At 33.6% G+C, this 13,724-nt stretch overlaps 1 protein-coding gene across 2 annotated transcripts in view; it reads right to left on the bottom strand.

The window, feature by feature from the left end:
- Nucleotides 1-1,815: 1,815 nt before the first annotated feature.
- Nucleotides 1,816-13,724, bottom strand: part of LOC123564553 (allatostatin-A receptor-like) — a 104,680-nt gene continuing 92,771 nt past the window's right edge. For both annotated transcript variants that reach the window (XM_053537174.1, XM_045358220.2), the window contains exon 3: nt 1,816-10,755. In XM_053537174.1, coding sequence (XP_053393149.1) covers nt 9,533-10,747 — 1,215 coding nt within the window. In that variant the 5' untranslated portion in view covers nt 10,748-10,755 and the 3' untranslated portion in view covers nt 1,816-9,532. The remainder of the gene's footprint in view (nt 10,756-13,724) is intronic.

Genomic DNA, 13,724 nt, shown 5'->3' with positions numbered 1-13,724 from the left:
GGTGTAATCAAGCCAGGACAAGTGTTGCTGAACGGCGAGCGTTATACTTTACGAACCTTTTCTACTATAACTTTCGGTTTATCTCCGCGGTTAGGTAATCCGCATTCAAGCCAGAGTTGCAGCTCAAATACCGAATGCTCATTTATATCATTTGAGCGAAACTTCGCCCTTGGAATACGGTTTCCGTCAAGTTTTTATTTGGGATAGTTTCTCAGAAGCAATCGTGTTTGTTGTGTGTATCAACTTAATCAAGCGGTATACATGATATATATCGATGACGTCACTGGCGACTGCGTTCTAAAAATAGCCGTTTATATAAAAATAGCCGTAAATAGTCCTGATGATATTCATGCGCTTTGTTATAGCTGCACTAATTTTTGTTATTTGCCGTTTTGCACTAAAATGTGTAGTGGTTTTCATTTACCGTCTATTATTTCATTGAGTCGGAGCAAAGCCCCGACCCAAAAATAGAAGATTATTTTTGCCCGAAAATTTCAGTAAGGAATAGTGTGTTGCGGTCAAACTTGGAATTTGCATGGAGGCATGGTATAAGATATATACCTTAGGTTGCTTGGGTAAAGGTCAGAATCATTGTTAACAAAACTGAAAACGGATTTCTCTTAATAACTCCAGTTAGGAATGAGGTAAGCAGACCAAACCTGAAAAAGGTAGCTCTCATGGAGTCCAATGGTTTTTGTTTTTCATTTTAGGTAGTTTGGGTCAAGGCCATTGTTACTAAACATAGCAAAAATGGTTTTCGATCAATAATTTAGTTAGGAGTGAGTAGCTTTAAAAAGAGACTGCAATTCAATTGCATTTAAGTGCTTTTTATAGGCAGACAATGCTTCTTCAAAGGTGAAACTCTTTTTTTATACTACTTCACTGATTTTACTTGTTTATATATTTTCATAGGCTGCTGGGAAGTTAAAGACAACCATATTTTTAGCAGATTTTTGTATCGTGTAATAACAGCTTTCTGATACAAAAAAAAATCTGGTTTGGTAAAGGTGGCTTTTTCATTGCGTGCACATTGTCTTCTTCCGACAGAAGTATTAAGAAGCAGATATATAAAAAATATTATATATCTTAAGATGTATCATAAATCGTACGAAGAAGGAAAAATAACAACAAATAGTTGTGACAAAGATAATACAACTTTATTGAAATGCTATGTATCTACAATTATAGCTCTCTAGACGGGCAGCACTTACCAAATCAGTAATAAATGAAAATAACATTATATAGAAAGCAGTAGGATACCTACACAAATTTATATATCTAAACTGGTTTTGGTTCAGATTAACGTCATACCGACATAATATATCTAAACTGGTTTTGGTTCGGATTAACGTCATACCGACTAACTTAAGGTCATATGGCGACTTTCTAGCTTTTTGTGATGGAGGAAGACTCCAGGTGGTGCCCCTTCCTCGAGCATTATTTCAGGCATGGTACACAAGTAGAACCACCAACCTACTGTAACCAAACTGGATGGTTTCCCCGGCTGAAAGAATTCTTCACCCCATGTGAGGTTTCGAGTAAAAGACGATGATTAGAGGTCGGCGACTTTAGCCAATCAACCACGGAAGCCGTCTGTATCTTAAGTGGAAACTTTAATGTTGTTTAACAAAATGACAAAATATTGTGGAAAATTATGTACATCGAAAACACCTTCACCAAATACACAATAGAATATATATAACTTCCGCCTCTGAGAGCAGTGATGGTACTGATATCCCTTAACTTACAAAATAAAATATTAATTCATGTACAAGAAAAATGGTTTTATGTAACCTACATTTTCTCCAACTAAAATTTGTCGATGTCCAGTTTTGATAGTTTCAATATTTTCCACACCTAATCGTATGATATCCTACTGCCTTTTATTACTATATTTACAATACAAGATTTCTTAGGAAAAGTCAGTGTAGTATATTCACACTGAAAATATACTAACATGTCTGCAATGATATATGTTCAAACACAAAGAACATCTTTTGTACATACATACATATGTTCTGTAGATAGCATGCAATCTATTTATTAACGTTGTTCAAATACACAGACAAGTGTTCAATCATTAATCTATCATCGTGTTTCAAAATTCAATTTAAGCAAAAGCGGAAGAATATTGAACAATAACAACAAAATCATACAATGACGAAACCTTATAAAGGACAGTTTTATTATATGGAGGGTATGATCTGCCAGAGATTAAGTAAAAGCTTGTCATTGAAATAAAAATTAGCTACTGAATGACTGAACAAGATTTTTTCCGGAAACACTTCATCAGACTTTGTATATCACAATATCAAGAGTGTATTGAGTTAGTATGAAGGAATAGTAATTCACTATCATTCTGATTGTTTGCATCACACGTCGCTTTTTTCTTTCAAAAAGTTTAAAACTGGTCAAACTAAAATAAGAAGCCGCAGTTTTAACAGAGTAACACAAGTATTACTCCTATTTAACGTCAGTTAAACACTGCTCTGACTGATTAGATATTGCTCATTTACAGTCTGTAGAAAAATGTTTTGTTTCAACATGTTTATATACATTTACCAAAAAATAATAGATCATATGATTGTCTTGTTAGGCCAATGTAATAGTGATTAAAATGAGTATAGAATTACTATAATTAGTATAGTAGTGATATCCACTTATTGATCTCGATTTTTGTCTTAGAAATATCACTTCTTCAGTAATTATAAGGCCAGTAGATCCTTGATATCCATTACAGAACAAAACTGCCCGTTGCTGTCCAGATGTTGGCTTGCGTCAATTCTCATTTTTAGGGAAAACTGTCTATACAAAAAAGAGAATATGAGGTTATCAGACCAAACAGCTATGGCAGGCCTGTCGTATCCTTATGTTATTTCTTTTACATTTTTATTGTTAAACTGAGAAGTAAATATAAAACAAACTTACAATAAATATATTAAATGAACAAAAACAAATCAGAAAAGATAAACAACAAAAATATCAATAATGAACACAATATAAAACTGTACAAAAAAGATAAAAATTAAAGAACGTAATACCATAAAGTTGAAAAACACGAACAGAAACCAAAACCGGTTTCAGACTTAATGCTAAACTAGTATGGTACGCATCAGTTGCCACTACGTTGTGGTTCAAATTTCGTCAACAATATATTACAATTTATTGTACGCATTTATCATTTTGTTATTTATGTTTGTAAGTGTGAGTTTGTCTATCTGACCTCATTGTCTGATTGTCTTTTGCCTAACTGTCCCTCTTAATGTATTTAAAAGTCTGTTTGGCTATCTATATGTTTCAATGTCTGTCGATCAGCCAGTCAGTCAGTCGTATTGTCTATCTTTATATCTGTAAGTTTAACTGCCTGTCTATCTGTCTGTAACAATGCCTGTCTGTAATGCCTGTCTATTTATCCCCCTCTTTGTGTTTAAATGCACGTCTGTCTGATCGTATCTCCTTTGACGTCCGTATGAAACTCTCTTTCACTTTTTATTTTCAAAGTTTGTCTGCATTCTGTCTGACTATCTATCTGTCCGTCTGTTGGTTGGCCTGTCTGTCTGTTTTGTCCATCTGTCAGTCTGTAAACATTGTATATATAGGTAAACGGGAGTACTTTAATGACTGCAATACATGATGTGACGCTGCAGCTGAGATATGCATTGAACTACATTGGTATTAACTGGTGTTTAGTTACAATAAATATGATTTGTACCATATTAATGTTGTCTCCAGAAGTCATGCATTTCATTTGTTTCCAAATTATTTCACTTTAATGTGATAGAATATTTCATTATAATAATAGTTTCTCTTTTTTATTACTAATAGAATAGAAATAAGTCTTTAAAATAAATAGATAATCAGATATTTATACATTTGAGAACAATTTAAAAAAACAGAATTACAATATTTTTGACAAATGTTCCTAGACTGGAGACGTCGGTAGCACTGTTACAGTTTTTGCACAGTAATATAAATGTCTGTTTTCTGTTTATGTTCAGTTACATTTTTAGCTCGAATTTTCGAACAAAAAGTAGAGTTATTGCTCTCGCTCCGGCGTCGGTGTCGCGGTCACCGTTAGTTAAAGGTTTTGGTAAAAGTCAAATATCTCTGTTACTATCAAAGCTTTTTACTTGAAACTTAAAATAGTTATTCACTATCAAAGTCTACACCAGGAGTAACAATCGCCATATGTCTTATTTGAATTTTAACAGAGTTATGCCCCTTTTTACCTTGATTTTTTGTTAATGTTTTATGTAACGTCCAATATCTCTGTTACTTTCAAAGCTATTGACTTGAAACTTAAAACAGTTATTTACTATCAACGGCTACACCAGAAGAAACAATCCGCATAACTCTGATTTGAAATTAGAAAAGAAAAAGTTTTCCCCTTTTTATTGGCAAAGCTCTAAGTCAGAGTCAAGCACTGAGAAAAGTCAAGCGTGCTGTCTTACGGACAGCTCTTGATGTATAAATGGGAATATTTTTTGTTCTGTTGTTTTATTGTATTTTCCATTGATTTTTTATTTTATATTTGTATTCTAAGTTTAAGAATAAGAATATAAAACGGAAAACCTCAAACATAAAATTTTGACAGCATATGTTTATACTTGAAGTACAAAAATGCCACGTTTGAACAAGAAAAAGACAATTCTTGTTGATTTTGAACAGCTACACATTTAACAATTTTTCATACAGTAAACCTTAAACATACGTAAAAGTTATGATTTATGATCCATAAAAAATATTACGTAACGTTTAGTGATAACTAATAATTTAGATATATAAAAGTAAATATAACGATATAGGTTCACCAAATCGGAACACTAAACGAGAACGAATTATTACCTAAAAAATGGAAATACCAAGAGAACATAATTTTAACTTCTTTCATAATATTACATGCAGTTTAAATAATTTCTGATTTCACAAAAACGTTATTTTATTACATAGCTTTCATTTACACACATATATTTCGGATTGAATTTTAAAACCATTGTTTTTAGAGAACTATATTAATGTTGGACCAACTCAGGTATAGCCAAATGTGTCACCTTCGCTAAAGAGGTTTTGTATGTCCACATACATATTTGATTAACTACCTTATGTTTCGTGTGTACCGTAAACATATAAAGGTAAGTTGCATCAATATATAATTCTCATTCTGTCAAAAATTAATAAAGCGTAAAGTAATGCAAAACAAAAAATCGCCATTTTATAAATGATTCCGCAGGATCCATTGTACAAACCCCTAAAATGAATCCAACAGTTTTATCTTACAAAATAAATTCTTTGTTATTAAATTATTATTATTCTAATAGAAATATAGATTACTGCATTTTGTTTTTCCAGAACAATAGTAAGTATAGTTCGTATTTAGGAAATGTTATTTCGTATTTAAAAAAAGAATCCATTCTTGCTTAATAATATACACATTTATTTTAGGTGTTACATTTTACCTAATAAAGAGAAATTAAATTGTCTAAGAAATATCGAAAGAAAGTGTCCTTACTTTTGATGAATAAACCTGTTTAAGGATGACGACGCTGTATTTACATAGCATGATCTATCTACATAGGCATATGAGTGTATAATGGTTATAAATCTGAATTTTAATTTCTGATATTTTAAATAGTCAACGTTCTTTCACTTTGAACGGGTATTTCTTTTTTAATGTTAAGTATAATAGCACTCTCTCTCTCTTATTAAATTGTATATGTATTGTGACAGCAGATGTAAGACTTCTGTGTACTCATGACCATAGCTATTCTAGTATACAATTTCTACCGAATGCTGAATTCCGTGTCGGATTTAGAATTTGAATACAATTTTGTTATTTTATAATGAGTGGACTTTATTCATACCTTCACAAGGAAATGTATAAAAAAAAAAAAGATATTAACGACTATGAACGACTACAAGAATTGATTCTGTGCATGCTATGAAAAGTTTATCAGTAAAAATAAATGGTATCTTCGGAACTAAAATGCCCCAACATCTTTCACGGCAATTAAACGAGATTTCACAACAAGAAAAGCAGTATCACACAATAATACTAAACATACTATTCACATGTGAAAGACACTTGAGATGGCTGTAGGAAGTTTTACAGAGGCCTTCCAACTATTTAAAACATTTGTTTTGTTTAGTGATAATTTACGTACACAAATGAGGAAAGAAACTTCTCCATAAAAATATGTACTTATCTTTTTCATAAAGTAACACGAAAATCGCTGCGTCTGTTAATTGTTAAAACATATTAAGTTTAGTTATATAGTTAATACATTAAAATTGTTTCCTCTCCCGCAACCTTCTTTCGCAGCTATTTTATCACAAATATAAACAAAAAGATATAGATTATTGCATACCATACATGTATGAAATAAACTGAGCCAATTCCGATCTCAACCCACGCAATATTATTCTGACAAATCAAAACCCATACGAGAAAACACCAAAAACGGGATGCGAGCACTTTAATTAATTATTACAAGGGGGCCAACACAGAGTTTGAACAACAGCATCATTTATCACGTAATCTGACCTTTTGTCCAATTGGGCAACTAGCGAAAACCTTTTTTTAAATTTCAAACAGTCAGTCAGATTATGATGGCCTTATTTTTCCTCGGGCAGTCATCCTGGCACTGGGCCAATGAGACCGTCCTCGGAAAAGTTATGAGGTCAATATGAAATACATCATATTATAACATGATTACAATAAATAAGCCGTGTTACGATCATTCCAGCTTATGTATTGATATAGTAGCATGTAATATTATCTGACAGGGCATTACAAATCAGCCGAATTTTACTCGTATTTTCCGATCTTGTTTAAAAATGTAAATCCTACAGCGTTTCACACAACAAAATGCAAACGCTGAGTAGGGCTTTTTTACAGGAGAGAACTGTTCTTATACATGCATTTTTATTTAATCTATTTTAAACTGATTATGTGATAAAACAGCCAATGAAACATGGTTTTCAAAATGCTCCTTTGATAGATACAAAGGCTGTCGAATGATTTCACGTCTACGGGCCAATACGAGGGTGATTCACTAATGGTCTTCCACAGAGTCCATTGTATACATGTATATCATGTATTTGGTAACAAATACACTCTGCATACCTGCGAAAAATCGATTTTATCCAGCTACAAATGACCATTATTGAATTTTACACACTCACACAGTGACTTTTTTCCGTGCTACAATAAAACGTAAAAAGATAGAAATCAGGGTTTAGATCAAAGCCGGGTATCTCTGATATTTTCTGAATTGTGACGTTAAGAACAGTTTAGTTAAAATTGTCAAGGGAGTCAAAATAGTCTTTCATGGCAGGCCTAATGCCGTTTGCAGACGAAGATGGTCGATATATTATTTCCAAATGGCTCACACTGAAGGAAATTCGAAATGGACTGTCTATCATAATCTGACTGACTGTCTGAAATTTAAAAGAAAAGGTTTTTGCTACTTGCCCAGTTTGACAAAAGTTCAAGCATTTAGATTTCGCAAAAAAACTGCTGAATTTTTTTATAAATCTCTATTTCAAAGAAAATGTCTTAGTTGCAAACTGGGGATGAGACTTGGGTTTATTTTTTTAGTCCTAGCAACGCATAAATAACAAACCATGGCTAAGTAAAAGGCAGGCAAGGCAGATTATTCCAAACAGAACAGAAAGTGATAAGAATGTTTTGTCTGTTATTTCCCTCAATTCTAATGGCCCCGTTGTACAAATTCCTTGCTAAGAGTCAAACTATCACAGGCAAAGTCTACAGAAATAAAATGCTTATAGCTGTAAAAATATTCTGCGGGAATAATCTCCCAAGTAAAAGTTCGAAAGGCATACAGATAGATCATGACAATGCGTTCGCCCACAAGTCAAAATATACTGTCTTTTTTTCTTAGAACAAGAAAAGGTTTTTTTCAGGCTCCTGGCCTTAGTCCTTGCAACCTCGCTATACCACTAGATACAAAGGAGAAACTTAAAAGTTTGCTTCTGTGCAGGGAAAATACGTGAAATTGTCTTCATCTTATTGAAAATTTAGGCATACGAGGACCAGTGATAGAATTTACTGAACCACCCTCATACGACATATCTGTTACTTCCATATCTGTTACTTCCATGTCTGTTACTTCCATTATGAAACACATGTTTATTTATGTTATACCGATATATATTATCTTCAGTTGGAAATGAATCAACAAAACATACTTCTATTCAAAAGAAACATACCTACAGACCTATCCATTCTATTAAACGGGTTAGGTCGCGGGAGTGGAATTTAGATATTCTGTGCATTTGTTCTTTTTACAGTAATTTGTATATGACCTTCTTTTCAACTTTCTACATCATAAGTCTTTGAAATTGTTGATATAATGGCAAAATAAAGATCCATCAACATCTGCTAAAATAAAGGCACTGATGTATACAATTGAATCAATGCTTTGCGGACGAATGTTTAAAGACTCTTTTACAGTAAAAACTGTTATTAAAGAAACATCGATAAGTTTAAAACATAGTCTATACTTTAAACTCTAAATTAGATAACCTGAATGATTTTATTGTACGTTCATACATTATTATGTATTGAAAATACTCAAACTGTTTTATCAATTTTCTCTACATGATCGAATTTAGAATATCTTGTTTGTTGTAGTTGATATGTCAAATCAGCCTTACCGGTAAGTCGCGCTACATCAAAGATCGGCAATATTTTGTCTGTCAAAACACTTAAAATATTCTGACGGAATTCTTTTTCAGATTTAACAATTTTGATAAAATGTAGATTATTTTCTAGACAAAAGCAGGCGTACTCAAATAAATAAAATCAATACCATTTATAAAAGTGAATGTCAGACGTTGTATACATAATCTGGTGTTTAAACATGAACATGGTCTGTACCTATCTACTCTATCCATAACATCTCTCAAATTATCATAGCTCTGAAAATGAAACTGATATGATGTCATAACTATAACTAGCACAAACTATGAGAGACAATTACACATAATATATCATTCTTGTGATCACATCCACGTTAAAGTCATACTTGGACCGTGGATATGATACGTTTGTATCATAGCTATCACTTCACACTTACAAATCACTTTTCAATAATTTAAAAGTTAGCTTTAAAATGAAATGTTCAACACTGTCTAAACAAGTTCACATTTCTGATCCTAAAGCGTTTGTCACCCACCGTTGACGTTTTATACATCTGTAGATATTCATATTTCACTTTTGTTCTGCTTTATTTAACTGTATTTCATAAATATATACAAACTCATCTTCTTTCTTCTTCATGGATTAACATTCAAATGAATACTCGAATAAATGTGTGTTCTAACAAAATTTGTTTGCACAAGACAAATGTATAATTTACCATTCCTTGTGTCCTAAATACACGCCGTTATGTCCTCATCTGAATCCGTACTATTAAACTGGCGATTGTTACTTCCTAAGAAATTAGCACTACATCAGCTGGATATTAAACGATCGGGTAGAATTTTCGGTTTTGTCGACTTCTTTGAATTGTTATACTTCCGTTTGCGTACAGTGATTCACAGATTTATTATTACCATTTTCAGCATTATGGTAATACGTTTGAAGTGTTGTTGTTGATGTCGCCGATGTGTTGGATGTATTGGTTGACGGTTTTTGACAAGGCGTAGTCTTCTCTGGTCTCTCAATTCTTATATTTGTTCGCTCATACTCAAATTTCGTGTACGGTCCTGATCCACAACACAATACTTTCCGGAAACTTCTGCGAAAATTGTCAGAGAGAAATGCGTACAGGATAGGATTCACGCACGAGTTCATATAAGCAAGACAGTTCGCTACCATCTGAACAGCTATGTATGAAATATCGTCGGAATAATGTCCAAAGTTTTGCACCATAAAGACTACCTGAATAGGTAACCAGCACAGTGCGAAAATAGCTACTACAATAACTACCATTTTTGTTACTCTTTTCTTCGACCGGATGCTTTCGGCTCTTTGCGATCCCCCAGGTACAACACCGTACAGTAAACGTTTCAACATAAAACCATAGAGTACGCATATTAGCGATAATGGTAAAACATATCCGAACATGAAGAAGGATCCGTAAAATACTTTTAGCATGAGAAAGTTATTCGATGTTGAGTATTTGGATATACACACTGATCTAAATTCTCCGTAGTAGTCGTAGTCGTATACCATATAGTCCAAAAGAAGAGGGATGTGTCCACCTAATATTACAGCCCAGAGGATGACAAGTATTCGAACGGTATTTGTTTGATTTCTCACAGACATCGACGATATGGGATGAACGACCGCTAGATATCTATCTAAGGACATGACAACAAGAGTATACACGCTAGCATATGCGCAGACGTACATAAGATACTGAACAATTTTACACCATATTTCTCCAAAGGGCCACTTCGGTATCGCGTATCCAGCGGCTGTGAAAGGCACACAAAACATTATGAAGCAAAGATCCGCAAACGCGAGATTCAATATAAGTAAGTTAGTTGTACTACGCATTTGCTGGTTCATAATAATGACAACTATCACGAGAAGATTTCCTAGAAACCCAATTGCGACAATGAGACCAAATATGATGGGAATAATCACTCTCACGTATCTTTCAAACTTGTAATAGTCTGTTACTGCAGTATCGTTTAAAAGCTTGTCCATTGAGCCATTGACGTATGAATCGTTTAAGTCTGTTGCATTTTGCAAAATTGGGGAATATGTCGATGCCATGTTTGTACCTGTAAGAATAAAGAAAATAAAATTGATATCCTATAATAGTAAGAACAAACTGCATGTCATTGTGATAAAGGCAAAATAATATCTAATTACGTATTTCAGTATTGCAACAAAATAATGTAGAGCGCTTTAATGTCCATATATCATTCAACAAATATTTCGTTCATCTTCCATTAAACAATTAGTTTTCTGTCACAAATACTTCGTAATATGTGTCATTCTATAGAACTCAAAAGATGGTAAAATGAATTACCTAATATTTTAAAGTATACAAATAACTCATGAAACACAAGGATGAATATCCAACAGGTAAAGACACATTCCACAAACGTAGCCTCCCAAAAGCGCAACCCCCAGCACGCGGACGTGCAAAATAACTAGTACATGTACACAAGCATACGCATACACACGCACAGTCTCCTAATCTCACTCTTACTCCCCAACATCTCCCAAAATTACAGGTCAATGTAGATGACAGTTATCCCACCAAGCGAAATTTTAGCACGTTAATTGCATTAGAAGATATAAATGATACAAAATCCTCCTTTAAGTATTTACAAAGAGCAAACCTTAAAAACCAAAATGCATGTACTCGGTGCGTTTGGAGAAGACAGAGCATCTTGCGAATCACCTTTAAGGGCCAGAAGACAAAAATCAAATCGGCTCAGTCCCAGTGGGATTTAAAAATGCCTATCACAGAGTCCTCCGACTGTTCCATCTGACACAGAGAAACGCGTAGTGTCTAACTGTAAACAGATTGAACACTTAACATGTGGTAAGTCTAAAAACAGATGAGTTATTATCTCTATTGATAAAACGTTTTAAAATTTTACCAAATACAGATGGAAAATTACCATTACCCCAAATCGTACGAAGTTTTAAATGACATCCCCATAAAAACCAGGTTTTGACATACGTTCTCGCACAAGTGTCTTTAAATTACTATTGAATTATAAATACTAATAACCAGATCTGAATAACGGTAGTAAAATACGTAGAATAGTATAGCGATAACACTGCGGAAGAAGTTTATCTTATTTGTAATATATTGTTTACGTTTATTGAAATCCTTAACATGCCTTAATGCTCTGGCAATGTTCAAGATGAACTATCAGTAAAGGTTAATGGTCTGTTGAACGTCGTCCATCTTCCGTCGTCCGCGTCAACTGTTTGCTTAAGCATTTTATTCTCTGTAACTATCGGTCAGAATTACACTTAAATTGGTCAGCATCTTGGTACGGGCCTCTTTTTTGATCTAAAACGTTCCACTTGGTCCGAGCCAAAAACAGGGGGGGGGGGGGGGGGGGGAATCTTTAAACGAACCTCTTGATAGATCGTCACAGAACTTGGTTTATTAAACCATTAAATGGACTTCTCACTAATTTGTATAACTTATTTCCTTTAACTCTTTAATTGGACCACGACAGCTAGAAGCGAAACCAAAAAACAAATATTTAAAAAGAGCTTGTTATTAACATAACAAAGTTTGCTGTAGTATCTTTGCATAAATATCTCTCAGATTTAAACGAATGGTTCCGCTTGACCCTATTTAGGGGCCGCCAGCGCTAAAATAGAAATGAAAAGCTTTAAGTCTTGTATTGTTGCGGTCATGAAATTGAAGTGATAATATATGTACGTACGTATACAATTCGAGGAAAAACAGCCAGTTTTATATACATGGGTAATTATTAGAGATATTTAAGATTTTCTACACCTTAGTTTGTCAACAAGTGACCCCAGGGTATATTGTTTTTCAACAGTATTTCAAATAAAAGATTAAAAGAATCTGGAGCCAAAGTTTCTGTCGTGTCTCATGAACTAGACTATTCATTTAAAGTATGACATTATAAGGTATCAGAATAATATGCTTAATGACAGAACTACGTTTGATCGGTAATTATATTCCAGTGAGCGTGTCAAGTTTTACTTGGTGTCAATTGCCATTGCAAAGCAACCTCCAGTAATCCTTTTATGTAACTTATTTTTACGATAATCGATTTATTAGCAGTGGGCCTGCTCTATTCATTTTAGAATGTCTTAATAGTTGTTTGTCAATCATACTTATTTCTTATGCTCTTGTGAAAGCGCTTTTTCCTAATGGTAATCTCTGACTAGAATTACAGATGTGAAAATTATTTTCTCGGGAAAGCTTAGACTGGCTTAGATTAGATACAGGATATTCGTTAATTTTCCTAGCCATCACTGCAAGGGGAGACAAGCAATATTTCACGAACGGGTTTCCTGTTTATTACATGTTAACAGCTGAAAATAAGACCAGTATTTCATAAAAAAAACGGAGCTATTTAGAGTGCCATTTTACGTTATATATAGTAATTCGGAATGTTTGCTTTCAGACAATGAAATCAAAATTTGGTCGGATGACGTCATTTAAAGTTACCATGGAAACTGGATTTATGCATTATGTGTAGAAAGAAAAATTGAATTCACATTTCCATAAATACATCATGAAAAATTGAAAAGTGAATTTTTTCATAATATGTAAAAAAAAAATAAGACCACATTTCCGGGTATTTATTGACCCCTCTCAAACAAATATGAAAGACATATTATGCAACAACTTAAGCTGGACTATTCTAAACTGCAGTCGCCCATTTGTAGGCTTCGGCGTTGATTAGGTTTTTTTCCAAGGCGGTGCCCCACTGTGTTCCTTTGTTTGTTCGTTTTGTCCTCGTGTGTTGACTTTGTGTGTGTGCGCGTGTATGTGTGTGTGTGTTTGTGGTGTGCACGTCTGCGTGCTGTAGGTTTCGTTTTTGGGAGACTGCGATTTTGGTGCGTGGCATTCCCTGTTTGATATTTGTCTTTGTTTTTTTGTATGTAATCTGGTATCTCAGTAACCACTTGAGAGAATGGATTGAAACTTAATAGTAATTACGCTTATTTAATGTGATGAACCAACTTGCAGTTCAGAGGTCTCATAACTCTCTTTGGCTTTTTACAAATGCCCGTTTTA

Source organism: Mercenaria mercenaria, chromosome 2 (genome assembly GCF_021730395.1).
Source record: "Mercenaria mercenaria strain notata chromosome 2, MADL_Memer_1, whole genome shotgun sequence".
NCBI classification, from domain to species: Eukaryota; Metazoa; Mollusca; class Bivalvia; order Venerida; family Veneridae; genus Mercenaria; species Mercenaria mercenaria.
Note: the sequence above shows the minus strand (reverse complement) of the source record. Positions and strands in the feature narration are given on the sequence as shown.